Raw genomic sequence first — 26766 nt, 5'->3', positions numbered from 1 at the left:
TCTTCCCTATCTGTGCCTCTATTTCCCTTTCCGGAGGAGGAAATGAAGGAATGGCTGGAATCATTTCAAGGTGGGGTCACCAGGTGTCCCAGGGTCCCCCTTTGGCCATTATGAGGTGCTTATCATCTCTCCCTTGTACCATATAAAAATCCAGGAGGGGAACAGACATGGCGGGGGATCCTCTTCTTTCTGAGGGGAGCAGGGTGGCTGGGAAGCAGGGCCCTGATTCCACAGGGCCTTTGCACATATTCTTTTGTTGCCCTCCTTTCTCTTTACTCTCCTCCTCAGTTTTTCCCAGAAGCCTTTCCTGATCTCCTTGGCTGGAGGAAAAATCTTCCTATTATCCATTCTCATTGTATACCTTAGGTGTCTGTATACTAGTGATCACTTGCAATTTTGTGGATTATTTGGTTAACATCGGACTCCTCCCTCAGACTTTGAGCCTGCAGGGGCAGGAACCATACCTGGGTATTCATTCCCAGAGTCTAGTACTTGCCTGGCACACAGTGGATACTTAAAAAAGATTTGTTGAGATAATGAATAATGGATGTTCAGGGAAGAAACTCCTAGGATTGTTTAGACTAGTCCCCAAATCCTGTGTTTCAAAATCAAGGCCTTTTTCTATATGGGGATCTAGGTGGTACTGAGGCTGGTGAGGACCTTCTACACAAAAATTCATTCACTAGGAAACCCAACAAACGGGCAAGTGGCAAAATAGCCCTGGTCATTGGGGCACCTGCATGGCTCAGTCAGTTTTGGCTCAGGTCATGATCTCACAGTTCCTGAGTTCGAGCTCCACGTCAGGCTCTGTGTTGGACAGTGCAGAGTCTGCTTGGGATTCTCTCTCTCTCTCTCTCTCTTTCTCTGTCCCTCCCCCACTCATGTTGTCTCTGTCTCTCTTAAAATAAATAAATAAACTTAAAGAAAAAAAAGTGAAAATAGGCCTGGTCAAAGGGGTGGAATTGAGCAAGCACCTGGGGCAGGGCTGGCACCAACCTTGGCACGGAGGAGGCAGAGGGGGAGGAGGTGAGAGAGGAGAAGAGGAAAGGAAAAGAGAAGACACGTGTTGTACAAAACATGTTTTCATCACACTCTCCCTGGGTGCCTTGGGCTCCAAGCTCCCATGGCACTTTGGTGCCTTAATGATGTCCTTGGGGGCTGTAACACAGCTCTCCCACCTCCCACAGACATCTGCCAGCCACCTCCGAGAGCGGCATAGGGCATTCTCCCCAGCACCAGAGTGGGCATGGGACAATCACCTACTCAATGTCCTCCTTCTGGTGGGGAGGGGGTGAGGGTGACAATGGTGGGGGGGGGGGTGCAAAATAGCACAGTCAGGGCAGGTGGGTCAGATGTCCTGTCCTCACAATCTCTCCTTTTGGTCTTTGTGATGAGGAAAGCCAAGGAAGCCTGGTATGGGCCTAGGGCCCCCAAGAAATGATTTCTCCAAGTTGCCCCGGGGTGACTCAGTGGAACAATCACAAACAGAGTAAAGGCTAGAAACAGGGATGACAGAAGGGAAGGAGAAATGAGGGGAGCTCTCTCCACCAGCTTCCAGAATAGAAGGCCCTCTTTCCAAGCTTCCTCCTGGAATCCCTGGACAGAACACCGGTTCTACTGCAAGAGGGAGAGAAGAACCTGAACCCCTCACAATGTTCCACTTCCCCGATCCCCAGTCGGCCTGGCGGTTTGGTTTGACTTCCAAACAGACCCCAGTCATTGGGTCCCCGGGAGGGGCGGGGGCGGAGGCGCGGCAACCCTGAGGGGAGGGGCCAGCACTGGGCGGGGCTTCCTGGGCATCGCCCCCTGGCTGCCGTCCTCGGCTGGGGACGCAGCAGGCCACCAGAAGGGAGGAGCCACAGTTACCAAAGACGGATGGATGGACAAACACCCACCAGAGACAAAGACAGGGGCAGACAGACAGACAAACCAAAACAAAGAGAAGGGCAGAGAGGGAGAGAATTCTAGATCTGCTCTTTCCAGTTTACCACAAGTGTTTGGTCCCCTGTTTAGCTTCCCTGTTCCCATCTGCCACTCCAGCTGCACAGTCTCAGAGCTCTAGCTCTTGGCCTGGGGACCAGCCCCTGAGCCCCCTTAAGGACGGGGGGGGGGGGCAGTTGAGAGAGGAGATACCCAGCAGGGAGAGTGTCACGGGGGTGGTGCCTGGTTCTGTGTCAGGATGCCCAGCCAAGGGCTAGGGAGGGAGGGAGTGGTGCCCTTGCCTGGTCATGAGGACAGGAGACTCATTCACTGTAAACCAAGTACAGATGTGCTGGGACAGGGAGGGGGAATTAGGGCCACATTCACAAACCGCAGTTGGGCCTGCCCTCCTTGCACCAGCCACCAGCAGCAGGGCTGGAGGGGTTAATTCTGCAGCCTCCTGGCAGGATCCCTGCCACACAGGCGGGTGCTATCCCACCCCAGCCTGGATGCCTGGGTCCAACTCCCTGACACTTGCCCCTCCCACGCTGTTGAGAGCTGCTCCCAGGGTAACCAAGCAAAGTCAACAGCAGCCAGGCCACCTGGGGACGGGACCCTGGAGTACCTATTCCCAGCTCTTTCCACCCCTGGAGTGAAAGAGAGGGCCTTGTCTGCACCCCCATCGACGCCTTCTGTTCTCCAGAGATAGCCACAGCATGCCCCTTCTTCCGCCCTCTCTATCAGCTGACTCTGGCTAGCCAAAAGTGGCCTTTCCTAAGAGGGAGGACACCTGGGCCTCAGGGTGGCAGTGAGGACAGAGCAGAGTAATTTCTGTACGGAAAATGTGATGATGTGATCAGGAGTCCACATCCCCAGTGCTGGCCCCCCTGGGATTGTTGCTGGGGGAAGGTCCTTTGGGCGCATCTCTCCAGCCCCGTCCAGCCCTGTCCTGCTACCGTTTCCCTTCTGTCTTCAGTAGAATGGAAATAAACCCCTGGCTTCCCACTCTAGGGCTAACAGTCTTTGGTGGTCATGTTGAAGTCAGAGAGTGTTCCCCATCAGACACTGACACTGACTCTGGGCATGCGCGCGCATGCACACACACACACACACACACACACACACAGAGTCAACAACATTCGTGGCGCATCTACCAGGCAAGCAGGCGCTGGTTAAGGCAGACACACACCCTCTGCTTGGGCTTTCTCCCTCACACCCAGCCAGAGGCCCCTCCCACTCCCAGCTAAGGTTCCTCCTTCCCTGCTCGCCAGTCTCTCCCCCTCCAGATCCAAGCCCAAAGGTGGGGACAACTTTGGCAGCCAGGGACCCAGGCACCCTAAGTCCTGAGCTTACTCAAGGCAGGGTGAGATGACGAGGTCTTCCAGGCGGGGGGCCTCAGCACCACCACCCTCCAATCCCACTAGTTAAACCAGTTTGCTCCTGGGACCAAAGGACCATCTGGGATAGGCCAGGGGAAGTAGAGACTACTTTGACCTGCAGGTGGAGGCGAAGCAAAGGGCAAAGACTGTGGCGTTTGCTCTGTCGTACCCCTGCCCCATCATTCCACCCGGGGGATGGTGAGACTACAGCTCCCATCGCCTCCCTTCGGGAGGTAGCAGACACTGGCCACACTGAACCACACAGCCTGGCCAGAGAACTCAACCAGTCCCCCTAAATGGCAGGAAGAGGAAAAGTGCCAGAGAGAAAGGGTGGCATCATGGGCCCAGGACACTGACCTCGTCTGCCAGCCTTGCCCGGCCTCCTGGGGATGGAGCCACGGAAGCCCAGCAAATGGGAGGGGCAGAGACCCAGGCGTCCTGGGCTGCCCCGCCCAGTCCCCCTCCCACCCACCCCCGCCCCCCAGCCCCAGGGCACCGAGGAGGGAGCCGGGCAGGGGCAGGCGGCAGGGGAGGGAGGAGCGAGGGCGGGAGGGGGAGGAGGGAGCCGGGCTGGGAGGGAGGTGGGGGGGTGGGGAGGGAGAAAAAGAAAGAAAATATTTTCCGTGTCCCCGCCTGCAGAGTCAGTGTGCGGTTTGGGAGAAAATGTGTCGGATATTTTGGGGCGGTCACGTGGGCGGGCGGGCTCCGAGAGGCCCCGGGACAGTCCCAGCCTAGAGCCCGTGCCCCCCCCGCCCAGAGCCCCCCATTGCCGTGAGCCCCTGACACCGCGACGCCGCATCCTCGCGACCGCCCGACGCCGGGACCTGGGGCTCAGCGGCCTCCCTTCCCCCTCCCTCCCCTCCAGGTGAGTCAGGCGGGGAAGCAGGCTCGCCGCCGCCCGCGGACGCTTGGGTCCCCGCCGAGGTGGGCTGGGGGCGGGGGCGCTGGGGAGCGACGCCGCCCAGTCCCTGCCGGGGCTGCTCGGGCGGTCCACAAGGCTGGAGGGGCTTCCTGCCCGACTTGGGGGTCAGCCCCGATGCCGGAGGGATTGGGGAAGATTTAGACAGGCTGAGGCTGGGCTGGGCTTCAGCAAAGCTGCATTTCGGTGAATAGTGGGGAGAGCACTTGGGGACGAGTCTTCAGGCAGAGGGGTTCTAGCCTACTTTTGTGCTTTGGAGTGTGAGGGAAGCCAGGGTTCCCTCCCGTGTGGAAAGACCTTGGCCAGCCCTTGGTCAGGCTTCCCCAGGGGAGTCTGAGGGGTGGCCTTCTGGTCCAAACTGGTCCAAGTTCCTCTTTCCCCAGTGGAATGGCCCAGTTTGGACATCAGAAAAGCAAGGAAAGCATCCAGAGGCAAGCGCTCCTAGCCCTCTGGGTCCAGGAGTTTGCAGAGACAAGTGGATAGGGTAGGGGTCTGTGAAGGTCCCTTAAACCCTCAGTTCTATATTCCCTCTCATTTGTCCCCAGGTAGGGGGTGAGTCTTGGTTCCTTCCAGCCAAGGACGGGGGCTCCTCAGGAGTATTCAGGAGGGGAGCCCAAAGGGAACAAAGGAAGAGCAGGAAGACCTAGGAGTTGTAGTCTGGGAGCCCCATTGACATGCTTCTCTGTCTTCAGCAGTTACAGCCCAGTCCCCTCAGCCTGACCCAGTATGTAGGAGGGGATCTCTGCAGGTGGCCAGAGGGTAAGAGTATGCATGGGTGTGGGGGGGGGGGGCAGGGGAGCCTGAGGAGGTGTCTGTAAGGCAAGAAGCTGAGATGACTGTGCCCCCTGAAGGGGGCAGGGCATGTCCAGGACAGCTGCAATCCCAGATCAGGTCTGAGACTCCTGCCCTTACGGTTACTCCTCAGATGCTGAATTGGGGTTGAGGACCATAGGCAGTGTCCCATACCCTTGAGGCAAGAAAAGAGAGGAAGGAAGAGGGGCAGGGGGCAGTGTATGCAGGGCGCCTGGAGCTTGGGTATCTCAAATGGACATACACACGCACACGTACATGCCCACGCGTGCACGCACCCATACACATGCACGCTGTAGCTTAAAGTCTGGTAGGCAGCATAGGGCACACACCCCCGCCCCGGCACACCCCCACCCCTGGCTCAGAAAGCCACCTAACTGGCACCTCCAGTTCCCCCCTCTGCCCCACCCTGCCCGTGCCCTCCATTGCCCACACACATTCCACTGGCATTGCCTGCCTGCCTGCCTCCTGGGCACTGCCCCTCCCTGGGGCCAGTGGGGTGGAGGGAGGGCACCTGGGGATGAGAGGTGGAGAGCTCAAGGGTCTGGACTCCCCCAAGGGTGGCACAAGGCCAGGGAAACCCAGGCCACCGCTGCCTCCTGGGGAGCAGGCTGGGGGCCCAGGCTAGAGCAGAGGATGCCTGGGTTCTCCGCCCAGGCTGGAGATGGGGTCATGGAAAAAGGTGGTCGTGTTTATACAGAGGGGAGGGGGGCAGCGGGTGGAGAGCAGCCGACAAGAGCAGCTTTGTTCCAGGCTCTAGAGCAGGCAGGGCAGCAGGGAGACGCGCCCCCCCCCCCCCCCATCCGGCAGCCCCCTTCATCCATGCCCTCCCTCAACTCCACCTCAGCCCTAAGAGAAGCAGCTTTGTAAGGGCCCCTTTCCCCTAGTCAGCCCCACCTCCATCTGAGATGGCATCTTGGGAGGAAAGAAGGATTCTCTTCCTTCCACAGGTTCCCCAAAGAACCAAGGCATCTGGGTCCCTAGTGTAGGGTTGCCTTTTACTCTCTGTACCACTGTCTTCGATCCCTTGGTCCCTTCCTCCACCCAGGACTTAAGACCCTCCCCTTCCCTTCCCAGCCAGGGCAGATAGGAAGCAAGGCTCAGAAATGGGATGCCTCTCTGTCTCCTTCCCCTCTCCACTCAACTCTCAAGTCCCTTCTCTGAGGGAAATTGGGAGGAAGTCTGGGGGAGAGCTGGGCTGCCCTTCACTCATTACAGCCTCATTCTCTGGTAAGGACCAGGAGTCTGAGCATCCCTCTCTGGGACCCCGAAGTCCTCCCACCCCACCCTCAGGTCTCCGTTTCCCACCTGTAAGTGAGAAGCAAAGACAGTGGGTGCTGGAGACAGATCCCAGGTTCTGTCTAAGGCAGTCTGCAAAAGATGGGGGGGCTTTAGTAGCTTCTCACCCTTGGCATTGGAGGGGTTAATCCACCTGGAATGTGGCCCAGCCTGTTGAGCTATGGCCCAGGGGCCTCTGGGGCCCGGACTCCTGGCTCCACCTGGGCTTAACCAGGGATGAGGACTTGAGGGAATAGGGGAAGGAAAAGGAGAAGGACCCTGGGGGCTTGGGGCTCAGACTTTCAGGGCCTGGGGAGAGACTGGGGTAAGGAGTCTGAGGGTGCTGGGGATATGGGTGATGCCCAGTGAGGAACAGGGGTAGCTTCATACATGGGGACTGAGTGAAGCGTGGTGGGGTTGGAGTCTGAGTTCCTGTAACCTCCTTGATAGTTTAGCCTCAGGAGTTTGAAGGCCAAAGTAGATGAGAGATAGAAAAGAAAGGAAAGGAAGGAAAGGAAGAAAAGGAAGGGAGGAAGGAAGGAAGGGAGGAAGGAAGGAAGGAAGGAAGGAAGGAAGGAAGGGAGGAGGGAAGGAAGGAAGGAAAGAAAGAAGGAGAGAAAAGAAAAGAAGAGAAAAGAAAAGAAAAAAAAAGAAAAGACGATGGAAGGGAGAGAAAGGAAAGCAGAGGTACAAAGACTGAGATATATTGATTCTAGAAGCAAAGACTAATAAAAGGAGATACAGAAATGCCTATCACCTACCTCTGGGCCTGCCCATGCCATGGTCTCTGTGTTTCATTCTTAGTCCTTCTCTGTCCTTCTGCATCTCAATCCATTATGGTTCTGGCTGATAGAGGAGTTACCGAGACTGGGGTGACTTTCTTTCCCCAACCCCTCACTCCCTAGAGGGTGGTTCTGGGGCTCCTGAGAAAGCCAACGTTTCCTTTATCAGAACAGCAGGAGAGAAACCACTTGTCTAGCACTAGGATTCCCATTTCCTCTCTTCCTCCTTCCTCTCTCCCTCCCTTGAGCTCAGGTTTAAAATCTCAAGGGGCAGGCTACATTGGAGGGAGGATAGGATGTAGGGAGGTCTTCCTGGAAGCAGAGGGCTCAGAGAAGACAGAGAAAAGGAGATGGAGAAGCAAAGTAAGGGGAGGACAAGGAGAGGAGCTCCCTGGCATCATACCTGGCACACAGTGGCCATCAGCATCTATGGATTTGAAGGAGAGAATGCAAGACCAGTTAGGGAGTGAGGAAGGGGTAACTGGAGAGAACTGGGAGAGGAAACTGGGAGAGGAGTATTGAGGAAGATAGAGACAGAAGGAAATGCTAATTACAAGAGAGGTATTGAGGAAGAGAAGGTACAAAGAGAAATAACATGAGACACACAGCATGTAATATTTGCCCCATATCATTCAAAACACTTTACATATGTTAAATCATTTAATCCTCGCAACAGCCTTATGAAGTGGGCCCTATTATTATTCCCTGTTGACAAATGAGGAAACTAAATTCAGCCAAGAAAGATTAAGTAACACGCCCAAGGTCCGGCTAACAAGTGGTGGGGACCAACTCAGGGCGCCTGGCTCCAGAGTCAGTGTTCCTACTCACCGGACTGCAACTCCTCTTCAGAGAGGTGTAGGGCCCCAAAGTTACAACAGAGATGTTTGCTTTTCCCGGGGGAGTAGAGAATTTGAATATATATATACACACACAGATATATATACATGTATATAGACACACATGTATGTGTGTGTGTATATATATATATATGTGTGTGTGTGTATATATATATATATATATATATATATATATTTTTTTTTTTTTTTTAAATAAAGTAAGGTCTACACCCAACATGGGGCTTGAACTCACGACCCCGGGATCCAGAGTTGCATGTTCCACCACTAAGCCAGCCACACGCACCCTGAGAGTTTGGATCCTGGCTCCACCACTTACAGCCATGGGACCTTAAGCCAGTCACTTAACTTCAGTTTCCTCCTCTGTGAAATGGGAATCATAATTCCTACTTCACAGGGTTGATGTGAAGGTTGAATCAAGTGTCTAGCCCACTGGTGTTTAATGGTCCCTTCTCAGCTTGGGAGTCCTCTCTGCCAGGAGTCCTAAGACCATTATTCACTTTGGAAACCAGTTTACCTTTCCCTGGGGAGTTTTTCTCAACCTGTATTAGCTCCTGCCCTGCCCTCTACCATGTGATAGAGGGCCCTGAGGCAGGGCAGTACAGACCCTGGAAGCATACAGGGAAAAGGCTCCAAGTGAGAGAGGGCCATGGGCTTGGAACCTTAGGGTGATCATTCTCTCATCCCTCCCTTTCCTCTCTTTCTCCCTAGGACTCTTGGAGACCCAGTGGGCAGGCCAGGAAGGGCGGGCACGGAGCCTCCCAGGCTGGGGCAGTGGGCATGGGCGGGGGCTGTGGCTGAAGACCTCCCCCGCCCACTGCAGACCCCAGGGGATTCAGCCTCCCTCACCGCAGCTGCCATGGCCACCAATAAGGAACGACTCTTTGCAGCGGCTGGTGTCCTGGGGCCTGGATCTGGCTACCCAGGGGCTGGCTTCCCCTTTGCCTTCCCAGGGGCTCTCAGGGGGTCTCCACCTTTCGAGATGCTGAGTCCTAGCTTCCGGGGCCTGGGCCAGCCTGACCTCCCCAAGGAGATGGCCTCTCTGTGTGAGTCTCAGGGACCTTGGGGGATGAGGGCAGGTGGCAATAGGAAGACATTTGGAGGGTGGGTGCTACAGAAAATTGGCACCCTAGTTAGCAAGACTGGCAGGGATGGGGGTTTGATCTAATGGAGTAGATGACAGGGGTGGCCATGACAGGAGGGGGTTTGGATGTGGAGCAAATGGCATTGCTTGCAAATGAGAGTTCTCTTGCCCAAGATGTCTAGAATGTTGGGGTCTACAATCGCCCCCCGAGTCAACCGGCAGTGGGGAACACTTTGCATGGGCAGCCAAGGCTGGGTCTGGTGAAGTCTGAGGCTTCTGCCTGCATGCAGTGGTGGGTACCAGGAAGCACCCTGGGGAATGGAGGAGTCTGGAAGGCCAACCAGCTGACTGTGATAGAGAGGTGATATTGTTCTGAATTAGGGGCTGGCAGCACAAAAAGGAAATGAAATGGAGCCAGGTGCCCAAAGATGTGTGGGGTCAGGAAAGTCTCTTGTTGGTGCTAGGGAGGGTGGAATCAGTTGCAAAGAAGGTGGCTCTTGCACCATAAGTAATCCAGGGAGGTGGAGGGGGTGTTTCCAGAAGCATCCTCTCCTCCAGCCATGTGTGTTCTGGATGCCTCCCCTCCCTCTAGGTCTGGCATGGTGCCCACGTGCTGCAGATCCCTACTTGTCCCTCAGGCCTGCCCTCTTTGGGTTAAGCTTTTGAGTGCTGACAGAAGACAAGCCTTAGGCCTCTCCTCTTCCCTCTGGATCTCCTTTCCTCCCACTTGGTAGTTGGTCTTCTTGACCAAGCCATTACAGGCGTGGGTGCCCATGAGCTGGAGGGCTGGACCGCCGGGTTCAGTGGGGTAAAGGGTGAACATGTGAGAAGCCCTCACCTGGAAAGAAAGAGAGGTGATGGGAGGAGAGACACAGAGAAGGGCAGCTCCAGAGGCATAGAAACAGAGATGGAGAAAAAAAGACAAAAAGATAAAGACATCCTTTATAAGCTCCACAAGCTCAGGGAGAGGGAGGTGGGAGAAAGGGGCCCTGCCTTCAGGAGGGGCAGTCGGAGGGTCGTGTGTATGTGTAAAGAAAGGGGTGACTAGATGGGGCTGGCAGCTTTAGTGGAAAGACTGTGCTCATCTGGAGAATGTGTGTGTGTGTGTGTGTGTGTGTGTGTGTGTGTAGACCACATGCAGTTGTGTGTGCACAGCATGTCCCCGAGACTCTGCTCATATACAAAATTCCAGTGTGTGCAACAAAGAGTCAGTGTGAGGAGTGAGGCGGTATTTAATAGGGCTGCTGACGGTGTGTCTGGCGTTTGGTGAGACCTGCCAGTGGCATGTCTGTAGCCCAACAGGGGTTATTTGGGTGGCATGCAGGTGAACAGGAGAGCACAAAGCCCCCCTTTTTGGAAACCTCAGCTGGGCTTCCCCTACCTCATTTACACCCCATGAATCTGTCCCAGGGCCTGGGGAGGTAGGAAGAAACCATCCTCCCACATGAATGTACTTCTTGCAGAGAACCACACGACTCGGTCCCTTGGGACTTGAGTTTCTCAGGTTCTGGGAGAAGCCACTAAGGCAGAGGGAGGAAGGTGGGAGAGGAGAAAAAGAATGGTAGTGGGGGAATGCTGAGAGCCAGTGGCCAAGCCCCCAGGGAAGCTCTCCTTGGGCCCCTGCGCCCTGGACGCATGGAGATCAAGGTCAGGGATCAAAGTAAGGTCAAGACTGGGGAAGGGGTCACCCTGGGCTCTATCCCCCAAGGTTTCCCTGAAGGAGGGGGTGGGGGCCAAAAGGAGAAATCCAAGGGAGGAGCCAGAACCAAGGCAGGTAGCTGGAGAGGGTGCGGCTGGCAGCAGGAGACAGGCCCGGGCAGAGAGATGTTGGTGGGGTGGGGAGGAGGGGAAGGCTTGGGTCCAGACAGCCTGCACGAGAGTTGAGCATGCAGCACCCAGTGGTAAATGAGGAGGCAGAGGGGAGAGGAAGGGATCCTGGAGTCTGGGAGACCTCCCACAGTGGGAGAGAAGCTGAGGGGTGAAAAGGTCTAGTCTCTCATTTCTCTGACCTGCTGTCCCTTTTTTGCCTGGAGCCGCCCAATGGAGGGGGATTGGAGGCCTAAGTCTGATGCCAAAGCCACACTCACCTTGAGTCTGTGTCTCTCTCTTAGTCTATGGGAGGGAGGGTGGTCCATGAGAGAACCTGCAACTTCTCCCTGAGGCTGCCTCCAGGATCCTACTGCTGGGTCCCTAGCACCTTGGAGACATCCACGTTGAGAAGGGAAATCTCGCCCCACCCCTTGGGGTTCTCCAGGGGCCTGAGTGGGTAAGGCAGGCATCTCAGAACCCTGTGGTGGAGGAGAGGAGGGGCGGTGGGAGGGGGGCATGTGCTGCAGAGACAAGCACAGGCCTGTGTGCATGGGAGAGCAGAGGTGTGTATGTGTGTGCACGTGCGTGTGCTCACACGTGTGCATGAAACCCTGGGGTCCGTGTCTCTTTGTATCTCCGTGCTTATGAACACTGATGTGTTCTGTTTGCTTTGACAAGCCTACAGGGAACAGAGTGGGTCGGGAGGGACCCACTTCCCTCTTCCCCCTCTCGAGGAGATGTCTGTGGTGGTGAGGACCTAGCCCTGTTTATCCTCTGAACTTGGTGACGGTGTCCCTGGGGCAAGGAGCCCAGGCGGCACCACACTAAGTCACATGGAGAAACTGAGGGCAGGCTGGCACAGGAAGAAAAAGAGTTCTACTTTAAAGCAACTGAAAAAGAGAGACTCAGAGACCTAAGCAAGGTGACAGAGCACTACACAGGCCAAAAGGCACAGACACAGAGAGAACCCAGACGCTGGGAGAGGCCAGCAGAACAAGCAGGCGGGTAAGGGTGGCAAGCAGGCGGCAGTGAGGCCTCCTCCAGGAAAAAACCCCAGCCGACTGCCTCCTTCCCTTCCCCTCCCCTCCCTGGTCTCCGCCGCTCAGGCTCGGGCTCCAACTCCAGGCCTACACAAACGGGGCTTTGATTGCAACAGGAAACCTCTCCGGCGGGGGGAGCTGGGCAAGCCGCCGCCGCTGGGGCCCAGGCTGCACCCCCCCTCTCCTGGCCCCCTACCCAGTCCCAGCCCCCATCCTGCCCAGCGCTCCTTACACCCCTGCTTTGGGCCCCGTCCCCCATTCACACCTCCCTTCTCTCTTCTGCTGCCCCCTCCTCCAGAGACCCCTCCCCACCGCCCTTCAGGTGGGACTCCTAAGTTAGGACTTACCCTTGGGGTGGGGCTTCTTGCTTTGAAATGCCCCCTCTTCACCTTTTTGAGGGAAGGTTTTGGAAGAAAAGGAGAATTTAGTGGGAGGAATTCAGAGCCAGTTATCCTCCAGACCCATCCAGAAGGTGGCAGGAGGAGGGGAAAAGGAGGGGTGCATAAGGAGTTAGCTGTTCCTCCCTCCACAGTCCCTCGTTGGCCAAACTCATCCTTGCCAGGGTTGTAGAGGCTCTGAGGGGTGACCATACAAGACTCTCAGTGCTAATGGCCTTGTTAGTGGGGGAGGGGTATGCTTCTCTTTGCCTCCGGGGTCTTGACTTTGTGGGGCTCTAGTGGGGAGGGGTGCACTGTGATGGTGGGGATCATAGATGGGGACGGGGTGAGTCAGGCAGCAACCCCCCCTCATACTCCCACCAGGCTGGTGGAGAACATCTGGTTCCCATGAAATGCTAGAAGGCTAATGGGTCTAATTGCTGCAATAAGGGCTGGGGGGACTTTGGGGATAAGAGGGGGCACTAGATCCCCCCCATCCTCTTACCTTCTCCTCAAGGCTGTACTAAGTAAGACTGCCTAGAATGGGGGGTTGGGGTTGACGGGAAGGGTGGGCCTGGCACTCTAATGCCTTGTCCCTTAAAGGCCCCCTCTCCCTGCAATGCCTGGGAAGCACCACAGATGGGGTGATGAGGAGTGGGGTGCATCTGGTGAAGAGAAAGGGGAGGCTATTGAGGACTCATGACTTCCTGGAGCCCTCCACCCCCCTCCTGTGCCCCACTCCCAACCCCCCTCCCTGTGGCCTGGCCACTTCTGGTTCTAATTACCAACCAGGCAGGCTTGACTTAATTGGGACCTTTCAGATTTGGGAGGAGAGGGGGGGTACTGACAGCCTGGAGTTGACTAATCAGGGCTCTTTCCCCCTGGTTGGGGGGTATTTCCCATTTTGTACCTAATTTTTTTTTTTACCACTGCCCAGATTCTGATTCAGAAATCTATCATCCCCCCCTTTTATTGGGGGGGGGGGCTGGCTTCAGAAATGGGGTATTTCAGGTTGGGGGCAACAGCAAGGAGCTCACACTGGGTTGGAAAGAACACTGCAGTCCCGCTTCATCCCTACTTCGAGCCCCCAATCAGGCCTGGCACCCCGCGCCGCCCCCTGCATCCACAAGCCTGGCCCTCCTTCCCAGCCCTGCCCGCTCCCCCCCCCCCCCCTACCCGGCCGCCACCCCGGCCCCTCCTCCGCGCCCGCCTTCCCTTCCCTGCCTACTCTGGCACCCGTTCCTGCTTTTTATTCTTCCAAACTGGCGCCCCACTCCTGCAGCACCCCCAGTGCGCCCCCCACCCGGTACAACAGATTCTTAGAAAAGCGCGCCCCGCCCTGGCCCAGCCACAGCCGCCAGGCGGGGGAAGGGGCCGGCCGGGCGCCTCTCCCGCTCCCCCGGCGCTCCCCGTGTGAGCCGCGCTGACAGAGCCGGCTGGGCCGGCCCGCCGGGCCGCCGGGCGGCCGGGCGGGCGGGGCGCGGGGGAGGGGGCGGTTTCCGGGAGTCACCGCCGCTGGAGCTGTCCCGGGGCCAGGGTCCCCGATTCGGCCGGGCGGCTAGGGCAAACTCTTGACGTGGCCAACCCCCCGCCCCCCTCACCCCCTGCTCCGCCGGGCGAGGGCGCTCAGTGCCCGGAAGGGGCTACCGAGGGGACAGCGAGGCGGCCCTCTGAGATCTGAAGGGCACTCAGTGTGGCACTGAAGGGGAGAAGGGGCTGTTATTGCCAATGGGGGGGGGGGGGATATGTAATGGCTGTGAGAACAGTTGACGACCGGACCCGCAGTTACAGCCGAGAGGGGCCCTTGGCAGTTTGGGGCAACTGGCACGGTAGAAAGTCTGGGGGAGGGGAGTTGGCACTCAGCAGGGCAGCTTCGTCGGAGGCGCGGTTGGCACCGTAGGGGCAGTTTGGGGTGGGAGTTTTGTGCTCTGAAAGTGAAGTCAGGTTCGAGAAAGGGGCAGTGAGAGACGCGGTGGAGCGCCAGGGGAGCGTCGGTCGCGCGACGGGGCTACGGGGACTGGGGAGGGAGGCAGTCCGGGCCGCGGCGGAGGGAGGACAGCTCGGGCTAGGAGGAGTAGACTCCAGGCAGCGCAGGAGGGGGCGGGGGACTCCGCGGCGGCGCTGGCGACGGCCTGGGCGGGGTGGGGCGGGGCCGGGTCAGGAGGAGGTGAGCGCGCCCGGCCACCCGCCCCGAGGGGGGTTCCCGGAGAGTTCACGGCGGGAGCGCGCTCCGGCCCTTCGACCGGGGGTGGGGAGAACGGGAAGGAAGGAGGAGGCCGCGCGCGCCGAGCCGCAGGAATGTACGGTTCGGCCTCGAAGCGCGCGCGCGGAGGGAGAGGGAGGAGCCAGGCCTGGGAATGAGGGGGTGGAGGTAGTGCAGGTCCCCGGGCCCGGGAGAACTGCCCCGCGCTGGGAACCTGCATGTTCCCCTCTCCTCCGTCTTCCCTGACACCCCAGCCTGTAATGACTGGTGTGCAAAGAGTGTTGGGAGGGATAGGGGGAAAACTCAAAAGGAAATGCGTGTGCTTGGTTCCTCTATTCCTTCCCCCCATCCCGGACAAGGGCACGCGCCGAAGTGCAAATGCGTGCAAAGCCTCGGGGCTGTGGAGGGAGAATGCTTGCAAGCATTTTCCCGAGCCAGATGTGCTTGCACAAATATGTGCTTGCATAGATGTCTGTGTGCCTCTGTGATTTTATGTGCGTGCAGAAAAAATGCATGCGCACTATTGCATATTTGCAAATATGCGGCGCCTGCCTAGATAAATGCATGCACGGGTATGTGTCTAAGCAAGCGCGCGCGCCGGGTGCGAGTGTGTGTAAGTGTGCGCTCCACTCCCAGCTCAGCTCGTCTTAGTGCCCGGCCCCCTTCGCTCTCCAAGCCCCACCCCCCACCCCTCCGGGCTTCGCTTTTACAAAAGGTCTCCCCAGTGTTAGCTGCGGAGGCGCCCAGAGCTAGCCGGCCCGCGGCCGAAGCGGCGGCCCTGGCTTTGCGCCCCGCCCAGTCCCTTTCCCCTGCTGGGGATCCCCCTCTTCCCCGCCCACCCCTTACCCCCCATGCAGCCTGGCGCCCTATGCTAGCCCTCCCCCTCCCCCCCTCCAGGAGCGGGGCGCCGCCGGGGGAGGAGGGGGAATCGGCTGCGGGTCCTTGGTGTTCCTAGCACCCAGCTTCCCTCCAAGCCGGGTCGCGATGTACGACTGCATGGAAACATTTGCCCCGGGTCCGCGACGGCTGTACGGGGCGTCGGGGCCCGGGGCCGGCTTGCTGCGCAGAGCCACGGGCAGCTCCTGTTTCGCCGGATTTGAGTCTTTTGCCTGGCCGCAACCCGCCAGTCTGCAATGTAGGTACCAGAGCCCAGGGGTGGGGGGTGGGGTGCAGGAGAAGCAGCGGCTCACTCTTTCCGTGTGTAAAAGGTGGAACTGGGGTGCAAGCGGAGATTCTCACCCTCTCTATGTGAGGGGCGGGTGTGTACCAAAGAGAGGTACTGGCCCTTTAAACGTGGGACTTCAGCGACTCATTTGGGTGTGTGCATTAGTGTTTGGAGTGTGTGTGGTTTTTATGGTGGGTGTTTAGGTAGGAGCTGTGGTTGATGCCACTCCAGAATTCCTGGGGATAGGGAGAAACCGAGGTGTTATTGGTAGCTTGTGCCCGCAGGTCCGTGGCCCCGGAGAGATACAGCACCCAGGGCCGTGGGTGGCATTAGTAGGGTCCATGTGGGAAGTTGAGAGCGTAAAAAATATTTGCAGAGCGTGTGAATCCCTGGAGTGTGCGGCGCCTGGCGTCGGCAGTGTGGGTGTGAGGGTAGGGGGTCTCTCCACGCAATGTCGCCCTCCGACAGCGTTGGCAGGTCCTCCGCACGGCCCTATGTAGGGATGTTTGTGGCGTGAGGCCGGGAAGGCGTGTGCCCCTGCGTGGCTGCGGGGGCGGTTTTGGAAAGTGCTGCGTTCGAGAGTTCATCCTGTGTGTTGTTCGTGCGGGGTGCGCCGGGTTGTGCACACAACCAGGAGAAGGCTCGGCTCTGGCGCCCCCTCCCCCATCTTAAAAAGCACTGTGTGGTAATGTGTATAGGATTGTATGCAGAGAGATGACTTTTTCCTAGGGCTCCAACACACACAACTTCAGTAGGAAGCGTAAAGTTTAAAGCAAAGCCTGTTTATGGTGGGGGGCGGTGGCCTGGAGGAGGCAGCGGCACGGAGAGTAAGACTACTGGGTCCCCAAATATCCATCTTCCCCTCTCTGTGAAATGGGAGATGCCAGGCCTGGGGCCCTGGAACCCCTTTCCAGAGCGGTAATAAAAAGCTGGGGACTGAGAGGCAGTAAAAATGAAGTCCAGATGAGAGGCGGCTTTGAAGCCTGGGCCGAAGTGCCTGGCGGGGGTGGGCGTAGGGAGGAGCCGAGAGGGGAGCCTGGAACACCCCCCAAATTTACCCCGGGCTGGGACCGCGCTGGTAGCCCGGTGCGGACGCCAGCGCGAGGGGCTTGGGGGCAGCTGGGAAGGGGCGGGTGGCGGGCGGGGCGGCGGGCGCTGGGGGAGTGCGCTCGCGGGGTCACCGAGCCCCCGCCAACGCGCCTCGCTGCTTGGCACTCGGCAGCGCTGTTTACGAGTTCGGCTTTTTTTTTTTTCTTTTTCTCTCCTTCTTTCTTTTCTTTTTCTTTTCTTTCTTTTTCTTTCTTTCTTTCTTTTTCTTTTTTTCTTTTTTTTTTTTTTGGTTCCAGGGCAGAGCTGCTCAGATTTAACAACTCCGAGACTGAAGGAGGGAGGTGGCAAACAGGAGACCGTACTTTGGGGTGGGGTGCGGCAAGAAGTAAAAGTGTGGCATTTATAGGGTGGAGAAAGCATGGAACTGTTTTTGCTTTGCACCAAATCCTGGTGAATTCTTAACCTTCCTTTCACTGTCCAATAGAAAGGGGAATTGGGGTATGTTGGGAGGGGTGCTGAGGTGGAGAGACTCCCAGGAGGGCTTTTTGTGGGGGCTGGGTAGGGATCCAGCCCTTTCCAGGAGCATGGCAGCCCCTCCCCCCCCCCCCTTGGCTGGCAGTATGGTTTTGCATTTCAATTTGGACCAATTAATTTGGCCTCTAGGGTCTCAGTGGGCTTCAGGCCTGCTCCACACACTTTTAGAAAGTAGTTGAGACCTGTGTCTAAAGCAGGGAAGGAAAGAGGTCCCTTGAGGGGAGGGCCACATGGTGTGTTTGTAGGTGTTTGGCGGTGTCCTGGTGCTGCGCTGGCAGGCCCGGGTGTTTGTCTGGTAGCTGAGCTGCTCCCTTGCAAATAGGAAGCTGGATGTTGGGGGGCAGCTTTATGATTTGTGCATTCACTTCCACAGTGTGGCTGGAGTGAATGTGCCTTTACGCCTGCCTGTGTGTGCTCTTCGGTGCCAGGGGCCTGTTGGGACATAGGAAGCCATTGGTAGTATGTCTACTTTTGTGCCCTGACTGTTGTTGATGTGTGAGAGTGTCTCCAAGGAGGTGTGTATCAGATTGTGAGTCTGGGCTTCTCAGTCCTGCGCCTCGCAGCTGGGAGCGTTTACAGCCGGTTATAAAGAGTTTGTTTGAAGCTCCGCTCAGCCTGGCCAGGAATTTCCTCAATTTCAGCAATTTGGGCTTTAAAAGGAGAAAAACCCAGAGCCCACCCCCCTCCTCCCCAGCAGGGGCCCCTGCCTAGCCTGGGAGCAGCATCCCGATGGTGGGGTCTCAGCCCAGGGCTGAAGAAGGGAATCTGAGCAGGCTTGACCCAATTAGCCTTCTTGTGCCCTTCACCCTCAGATTGACCAGAGCCACTGGGGCGCACTCGAGGGTTCAGGGGGCCGAGTTGTGCCAGAGGGGTGACAGTACCACTCAGACAGGAAAAGCTGTCCCCAGGCCTGTCTCCTTGCGGCCCCCAGTCTTTATAATTGCCTGGCACTGCCCTATGCCAGTCTGACCGCACCCAGGGCCCTTTCGCAAGAGAGGAAATGAGGCAGCGCTCTGCGGGCAGGGAGGGCGTCAGCGCCTGAGTGAGCACCACCCCACGCACTGGCCTGCGGGCAGCACGTGTGCCCTCCTAGGACTGCAGGAGGGGTCCTGAAAGGCATTCCAGCCAGCCCCACGTCTCTCAGTGCCCCTCCTGGAGTCTCCCGCCCTGGGGCCTGAATAGACTCGAGGCACCTTCTTTCCTCCCCTCTTCTCTGTCCTTTTCCATTGGGGAATCTCACTCCAGCAGGATTCTTATGCTAATCGTGTCGGTGTGTGTTGGGGGGTGGGGAGGGCTTCCCTCCTGTGGGGTAGGTGGAGCTAGCCCGGAACCCCAGCATCCTGGGCATTCCTTCTGCCCTTCTGGCGGTATGGGGCGGACTTTTGACCAGGTGGGCTGCAGCGGGTTAGAAGGAAGAAGGTGCTCTTGAGGTGGGTGCGTGGGACTCTCCTTGGGGAGGGTCTTCGCGTTTTCTTGCGTTAACTTGGGCCCTCTAGGTTTGGGCAGCGGGTCCTACAGGTTGAATAATTTCTAGGTTTTTCTGCCTCTGAAGATGAACCACAGACCCCAACCCCCCCCTCCCCAAAACCGAAAAAGGTTTACTGAGCAGCCTCCTGAACAGAGGGTGCCCACTCCCACCCCTTCCGTGTGGCGTGGGCCGAGGCCCCATTTGAGCTGCGATTGGGTATTTGTGGGGAAAGTTTAGGAGTGAAGACATAGGCTCAGAGAGGGTCCAGAGATAGCTCCCCTCCCCCTCCCCCAGGAGCCCTGTTTACCCACTGTCACCTGACTTTTCCCGCTTTGCTACACTCCCAACCGCTTCTCAACCTGAGGCTCTGAGCAAATACCTCAGTCTCTCCTTCCCCGACTTCTTGACTTCTCAGACTCCCTGCCTGGCCACTTAGGTCTAGTCAGAGAACCTGAGAGCCTGGGCTCCACCATCAATTGGCAGTGTGTCCCTGGGCTGGTCACTTCCCCCGCTTAGCCTCAGTTCCTTCAGGTGTAAAATCGGGCTGTTGCATATCTGCTAACCTACTTTTCTTTTTAAAAAAAAATTTTTTTTTCAATGTTTATTTATTTTTGGGACAGAGAGAGACAGAGCATGAACAAGGGAGGGGCAGAGAGAGAGAGAGGGAGACACAGAATCGGAAACAGGCTCCAGGCTCTGAGCCATCAGCCCAGAGCCCGACGCGGGGCTCGAACTCACGGACCGCGAGATCGTGACCTGGCTGAAGTCGGACGCTCAACCGACTGCGCCACCCAGGCGCCCCGCTAACCTACTTTTCTTGATACCTGTGTCCCCTTTGCTCCACTGCCTCAGTGGTTTCTGGGAAAAAGGACATTGGCCGTTATCTGGGGTGGGGGGGGGTATGAGAGGGAGAAGTTGGAGGATTATTTACCCTGTACTACTTGAGAGAGAACAAGGTCCTCTTTGACCTCGGGGTACCTGGGGTACTGAGTCATTTATCCAGGCGCGAGCTACAGGTGGCTGGTGCTTGCCTACCCAGCCCCAAATCTATTGCCTCAGGAAGAGGAGGATGATGGGAAGTAGATAACCCAGCAAGGTGGACCGATGTGACAGAGAGTGACTGAAGGGTGCAGAGCCACAGCCCATAATCCCTCCACCTACCCACTTCACAGCTGGGGAAACTGAGGCCCAGAAGTTAACTTCCAAGATGACCTTGGCCTGGAATTTGAGGAACCTCGCAGTGTCATGAGGGCTGGCAGTATCTGAGGGCTCGGGCTGGCACTGTTGTGCAGGGAGACGGCCAGACTGTGGCGGGAGGTGCACTGGTAGCCGTTGTTCGGGGCTTTCTGGAAGTGTTTACTATGGGGCCGTGCGTGGTTGTTGGGACTTTAAGCCACTGTGGTGATGATGGTGTTGTCATCTCTGAGCTGGAGGGACAAGTGGGAATGGGGTGTGCCTGTGTAGTGAGGATGCCGGGGAGATCTGAGGGGTCCTTCTCCCCCAACCCTCATGTCATTGCTTTCCCCCTCAGCGGTGGAGACGCAGAGCACTAGCTCAGAGGAGATGGTGCCCAGCTCGCCCTCGCCCCCTCCACCTCCTCGGGTCTACAAGCCGTGCTTCGTGTGCAATGACAAGTCCTCTGGCTACCACTATGGGGTCAGCTCCTGTGAAGGCTGCAAGGTGTGTGCATAGTGGGGGTGGGGCGCGCTGGGCCTCCGGGTCCAGACCAGAGGGGCAGGACGCTGTGCGTGGGTGGCCATTCCCACGGAGTGGGGAGGAGCTGCTTTGCACACACGTGGCTCGCAGGCTGGGTCCAGCCTGGGGCGACCCGAAGGGCCTGTGAGAGAGGCTGGTACTCCCAGCATCCTGCTTCACTGCCCACCCCCCACCCCCAACTCCAGGGCTTCTTCCGCCGCAGCATCCAGAAGAACATGGTGTACACGTGTCACCGCGACAAAAACTGTATCATCAACAAGGTGACGCGGAATCGCTGCCAGTACTGTCGGCTACAGAAGTGCTTCGAAGTGGGCATGTCCAAAGAAGGTAGGCCCCTAGCGCTGGCCTGAGCAGGAGCCCTCCCGCCCTCCCCTGTCATTGCTGCCCTCTTCCCACTGGCCACCCCCACTTCTCTGACCTCTGAGACCTGGCCTGCCCTGGGATGCTGCCTCCTCCCTGGCCAGTCCTGTTTGGTTAGTGCCATTCACCTAGGAGGCCCCACCCCTTGCCATTCTCCCCTCTCAGAGCTTAATCCTTCCTCTGAATGAGTGAGTGGGGGTTACCTACCGGCTCACTTTGCCCTGTTTTATGGGGAGGTGGGGGGGGGGCTTGCCAGTCCCCTCCCCTGCGCCATTGTGCTGCCAAGGCTATAAGTGGATATCCTGCCGCCCGCATATCCTGCCCCCCCCCCTAGCTCCTGAGGGGTGACAGGAAGGGCAGGATGGAGCCGAATGGCTCTGGAAGGGAGCAGGGGCTGCAGGCCCTGGGTGGGGCTGGAGAGAGCCAGCCTGGGAATGAGAGCTAATGTAGGAGCTAGGGAAACTGAGGCAGTGGTTAGGGTCCCAGGGAACAGATGTTCATGATAAGGATTGAGCACATGATATTAGGATGAGAGGGGATACCCAGAGGGAGGTTCTGAGGGTCCCGACCCTCCCGTGCCTTTGCCCCCAAGCTGTGCGGAATGACCGGAATAAGAAGAAGAAAGAGGTGAAGGAAGAAGGGTCGCTTGACAGCTATGAGCTGAGCCCTCAGTTAGAAGAGCTCATCACCAAGGTCAGCAAAGCTCATCAGGAGACCTTCCCCTCACTCTGCCAGCTGGGCAAATACACCACGGTGAGTCCAGTGAGGGCAGGGGATTGTTCGCTTTGGGGACTAGGTACGGGTTGTATTGAGGCCATGGTCTGGTGCTGAGGGACAAGGAAAGGCAACAGAATGCAGAGGGGGGAGCTGGGGGTTTGGGTGGAAGGAAGATAGCCCCCACGGCGGGGCTTAGCTTGCATTCCAACCTGCCCTCCCTGTAGAACTCCAGTGCAGACCACCGGGTGCAGCTGGATCTGGGGCTGTGGGACAAGTTCAGTGAGCTGGCCACCAAGTGCATCATCAAGATCGTGGAGTTTGCCAAGCGGCTGCCTGGCTTTACAGGGCTCAGCATTGCTGACCAGATCACTCTGCTCAAGGCTGCCTGCCTAGACATCCTGGTAAGTTAAGCCCTGTGGCATGTCTCCCACCAGGCCTGACCCTCATGTGAGGCCAAGGAGTTGGTTTACCACAAAGATTTCATTATCTCTCTTTACCCCTCCATTCTGGGACTCCCCAGATCGCCTTTAAACCCAAGCTTTTTTTTTTTTTTTTTTATCTTAACTCCCCTCCCCAAGACCCGATCCTACGCTTCTGGACGCTCTGCCTCCTTCTGACTCCCCTTCCCTCCCCAGGCTTCAGATTCTCCACCTCTGCCTTCCTCCCCATGCCTGCTGCAGGTTGCCCTCTTTCTGGACTTAACCTCCTCACCTTCCACGTACATCCCATTGCCTCTTCTCCCCACCGGACATGTGGTCCTCCCCAGAAACAGCACTAACCCTCCCCCTTGCCCACCTCCAGATGCTGCGGATCTGCACAAGGTACACCCCAGAGCAGGACACCATGACCTTCTCTGATGGGCTGACTCTGAACCGGACACAGATGCACAATGCCGGCTTTGGGCCCCTCACAGACCTCGTCTTTGCCTTTGCTGGGCAGCTCCTGCCACTGGAGATGGATGACACGGAGACAGGACTGCTCAGCGCCATCTGCCTCATCTGCGGAGGTGCAGGGGCGCCCCCTGGCGTTTGCTCAGACTCCTTTCCCACCACAGCCCACACCTGATCTCTGACCGGGCAGGAGACCTTGGTCCCTCTCCCTGGGATTGTTGCACCTGCCCCATCCACAGACTTCTCAGACCCAGGACAGGCCCTCTAGCACCTTGGAGCATAGAGCAAAAAGGAGAGAAAAGCCAGAGAGAGCTGAGGAGGTCCCAGATACTGGTGCTGAGATAGGGGTGTGGGCAGGAGTGATTTACCAGAGGGGAGAAGGTACAGGGCGTGGAGCAGGGGAAGTGGCCTGGGTAGGCCCAGGAACAATAAGGCAAAGGGCTGATAGGACAGAGTTTGGGGCTTGGAGTGCCATAGGTCAGGGACAGCTGGGGATCAGCCACTTGTCACGGTGTCCCCCATTTCTTTCTCTTTCACTGCACTGTGCTTGTTCCTGTAGACCGCATGGACCTGGAGGAACCTGAAAAAGTAGACAAGCTGCAGGAGCCACTGCTGGAAGCCCTGAGGCTCTATGCCCGCCGGCGGCGGCCCAGCCAGCCCTACATGTTCCCAAGGATGCTCATGAAGATCACTGACCTCCGGGGCATCAGCACCAAGGGTTAGTCATGAGGGAACCTCCCCTCTCTCTCCCTGGAGCTGTTGGTCTCCCAGCACAGGCAGGCAGACAAGCAGAGACAAGAACAGAGTGGGTGCGAACCGGGCGGCCTACGCTCTGGAATCCTAGCTCTGCCACGGGCTCGTGGGGAGACTCTGGGCAAATTCCTTTACTTTTGGTACCTTGTTTTCATGTTTGTAAACCGGGCTTACTTACATCTACCTCATAAGCTATCGAGAAGGCTAAACGAGTTAACGCAACGGGCTTAGAACCACCTTGAATTAAGGACGCCATTCCCCAGTTGCGGTAGCTGCATTTCAAGTGCTCAGTGGCTAGTGATGACTGTACTGGACGAAGCAGATAATGCCATCATCGCAGAAAGTTCTGTTGGACATTGATGGTTCAGAAGGATGCCTGGCAGATAGTAGGTTCAATAAATACTAGCTGTTGTTACGAATGTAAGAACAGGCCTAGCAACAATTGGCCAGTCGCGGACATAGGAGGATGGAGTGCCTGGGGAGTGGAGGTGACAGTTGGACTCGGTGTGATCTTTGAGGAGATGGTCTGAACAATGGGATGGCTTGAAAGAATGGCAACGGGCTTGGCAGAGAAGGCAGGTAGAAGCTGCAGGCAGAGGAGTGGCCCTCAGGAACTCTGCAGAAGAGAGGGTGAATCTGAGACAGACAAGTGGCAGGCTTGTGCTGGGAGCCCCTGGAAGGCCAAGAAAGGTTAGTGAGTTAGCCTCAGGGGGCATGGGCCTCTGTTCCCCTGAACCTTTGTTCCTCTGTTGCAGGAGCAGAAAGGGCCATTACCCTGAAGATGGAGATTCCAGGCCCGATGCCTCCCCTAATCCGAGAGATGCTGGAGAACCCTGAAATGTTTGAGGACGACTCCTCGCAGCCTGGTCCCCATCCCAAGGCCTCTAGCGAGGATGAGGTTCCCCGGGGTCAGGGCAAAGGGGCCTGCAGCCCCCAGCCTGACCAGGGCCCCTGACTTCCCCTGCCGTGGGGGTTGGGGCTCCAGGCAGCAGACTGACCATCTCCCAGACACCGCCAGTGACTGGGGGAGGACGAGCTCTGCCCTCTCTCCACCCCTTCCAGTGAGCTCCTTGTTTTTGCCAAAGTTTCCAGGGGTGCCTCTGTGTTCATCCCCTTCTTGTTCTAACTGGCTCCCTTTCCTGTCTCAGGGGCCTGCCCTGCTCCCACCAGGAGAGAGGGCAGAGGAGTGAGCCTGGGTTTGGACTCTAAAATCTCGGCGCTGCCCCTCAGACACCAGGGTCCCAGGCTCCCCAGGGCAGGAGGAAGACCCTGCCAGTTCCAAAGCCCCTTCCTCTGCCAGGTGCTTAGGCCTCTGGGAGCAAACAGGAACACTAGAGACCAAAAAAGGGGCGCAGGGGGAGGGCTGAGCCCACCCTCTTGCCCCTGCCCTTGGTGCCTCATGCTGCGTAATGTACCTGCCGGGCTCACACTGCCCTCTGTGCCCCATCCTCGTGCCAGGTCAGGTTGGGGCAGGCTGGGCCCTGCATTTCTGTGGAGGGCCAGAGGGTGAAAGGGACAGATGCGCGTACATTCGGCACCTCTTTGCTTGGGCCCAGAGTTGACCTTGTGCCCTCCGTTACAAGCCCCTCCCCGAGCCCTGTCATGTGCCTTGGGCTTCCCCTGCCTCCCATCTCAGCCACCGGGGCAGGGACGCTCCTACACTACAGAGGGGCCAGGGGATCCCTCTCCCCCTAGTGCCTGACCCCCCTTGATCTCCAGAGCAGCTTGGCCCAGGGAGTGGGGGGTGGGCGCTGCTTAGCTGGTCCTTCCCTGACCCAGAGGAAACCTCTATTTATTTATTAGCTTTTGTTTACACCCTGGACTTGACCCCTTCCTCCAGGGGTCTTGGGAGGGGGAGCCCAGGGCCCCTGTGACCCCTCCCTTCTTCCTCCAATCCCCAGTTTGTATTTAGCTGCCAAATAAGATTCCCACTGGCTCCCCTTTTTCTCTGGGGGGTCAGGGTGCTGTTCCCTCCCCTCTGTTTACATCTCCCCTTCCCCGCTGTATCGCATATTGCTGAGTTTTCTATTTTTGCAAAATAAAGTGATGGAAACTCATGGCATGTGGCTCCCTCTGGGAAGTGGCAGGGGACATGACTAGCTGACCTGGAGAGGGACTGGGTGAGGAAGGTGAGCTCCCAATCTACCGGATTTTGCAGCTTTCTTAGGGAAACCAAGGAAATCGGATGAAATGTGCCTGGATGGCGGTGGTGGGAAAGTGGGGTAAAGGGAGCCCCCAGGAGCTTACCAACCGGGAGGCGCGTGTCTGGGCCTCCTGCAGCCACCAGGTGTGTGCTGTTCTTAGACTGGATGCGGTGGGCCTCTGGGGAGGTGTGAATGGGCCCCGAGGTCTTTTAAGTTGTCCCCACCCCCAGTTATGTGTATGTGCATATCTGCCCATCTCTGGGGAAGGGGTTCATGGAAGCTGCACTTGGTTCTCGTGAGGGTCTCTGGCCCCAGAAGAAAAGAACCGCAGCCTGCATCTAAGTTACAGTGTTTCTGTTTTACACCACCCCTCCCTTTACTTAATGAGCTCCCTGACTCTACGACCCCACTATCACCTTACAAATCACTCCCGCTGCCCCTTGTGACCCCACCCCACCCCGTGACCTCATCCCCATGACCCCACTGTTACCTTCTGTACTAACATCCTTGCCCCTCCATGCCTCCCCTCTGCAACAGCTCCCATCCTCAGCCCGCTCAGGCCTTCCCACTGTGCCCCTGGACTCTCCCCCCTCCCTCTGTGACTCCCCCTCCACGCTGCCCTCCCCCCACCCTGGGGCCCGCCTTCTTCCCTGGGACAGCACCCTGCCTACCTTGTACCTGGCCGCCTTCAAGAATGACCTGTGCTTGTGGGAGAGAGAGGGGTTGAGGATGTGGGAGTAGGGGAGAGAGAAGATTGAGGAAAAGCAGAAGAAGAAAGTGAAAGAAGCTCTAGAGGAAACCACAGGGCCTGTGGGGAAGAAGGGGTCATCACCATGGTAACCCCTGGTTGTGGGGGAAGGGTATAAGGTCCGGTAGCCTGAGGCCAGCCGAAGAAGCCCACCTCCCCCCACCCCTGTCCCCAGTTGCTCCTTCCAGCGGCTACACTCCTAAGACCCACCTGATGCTCCCTGTGCACCCACTAAGAGACGGGCACCTGGCTCGGTGCCTGGCTTGTCAGTCCCTGCTGCACAGAGTGCCCCTTCGGGCAGGTAAGACAGACCTGTGACAGATCTCACATCCAGTTCCTTCTGAGTTCCCTGTGGTCAAGTGTGGGCCAGGGCCAGGTATTTTCCACACCCTCTTCTCCAGACAGGCTTCATCTTTGCCATTACCGCACTCTCTGCCTCCTCTACGCCTTTCCCAGCCGCCACTGCTGTCTCTGCGCAGTGGCCTCCCAGTCTCATTCTCTGAGCCCGGCCCTGTGTCTTTCTCCAAGTTCCCAGTGCCCCAACTTTGGATTTCTCAGCCTCTCCGCTTCTCACCGTGTTACTTCTCAGCCACTGAGTCTATTTTCAAGCCCTTAGGTTGTGCCAGGCTCTCTTGTAAGCAATTGGTAGGAGTCCCCTCATTTGATTCCCGCAACAATCCTGAGTGCCACTTGACAGATGAGAAGAAGCCACAGGAAGGTTAAGCAACTACCTAAGTTCCCACTGCTGTAAGTGATAGAGCCAGGA

At 57.6% G+C, this 26766-nt stretch overlaps 1 protein-coding gene across 6 annotated transcripts; it reads left to right on the top strand.

Annotated features, from left to right (window-relative positions):
- The first annotated feature begins 3915 nt into the window (after positions 1-3915).
- RARG (retinoic acid receptor gamma) lies at positions 3916-25165 on the top strand. 6 transcript variants are annotated; one of them, XM_047867592.1, is made up of 10 exons: positions 3916-4164; positions 4914-4977; positions 8654-8988; positions 20204-20352; positions 20574-20715; positions 21341-21501; positions 21690-21866; positions 22267-22471; positions 22915-23073; positions 23864-25165. In XM_047867592.1, the coding sequence occupies exons 3-10, from the start codon at positions 8802-8804 to the stop codon at positions 24061-24063; spliced, it is 1380 nt and encodes a 459-aa protein (XP_047723548.1). In that variant the 5' UTR covers positions 3916-4164; positions 4914-4977; positions 8654-8801; the 3' UTR covers positions 24064-25165. The 6 variants fall into 6 exon arrangements, with proteins under 6 accessions (XP_047723548.1, XP_047723547.1, XP_047723549.1 ...); XM_047867591.1 differs by having other exon boundaries at positions 4911-4977; XM_047867593.1 differs by lacking the exon at positions 4914-4977.
- The last annotated feature ends 1601 nt before the right edge of the window (positions 25166-26766 follow it).

The sequence above is a fragment of the Prionailurus viverrinus genome, chromosome B4 (genome assembly GCF_022837055.1).
Source record: "Prionailurus viverrinus isolate Anna chromosome B4, UM_Priviv_1.0, whole genome shotgun sequence".
In the NCBI taxonomy this organism is placed as follows: Eukaryota; Metazoa; Chordata; class Mammalia; order Carnivora; family Felidae; genus Prionailurus; species Prionailurus viverrinus.
This window is presented reverse-complemented; position numbering and strand designations above follow the sequence as displayed.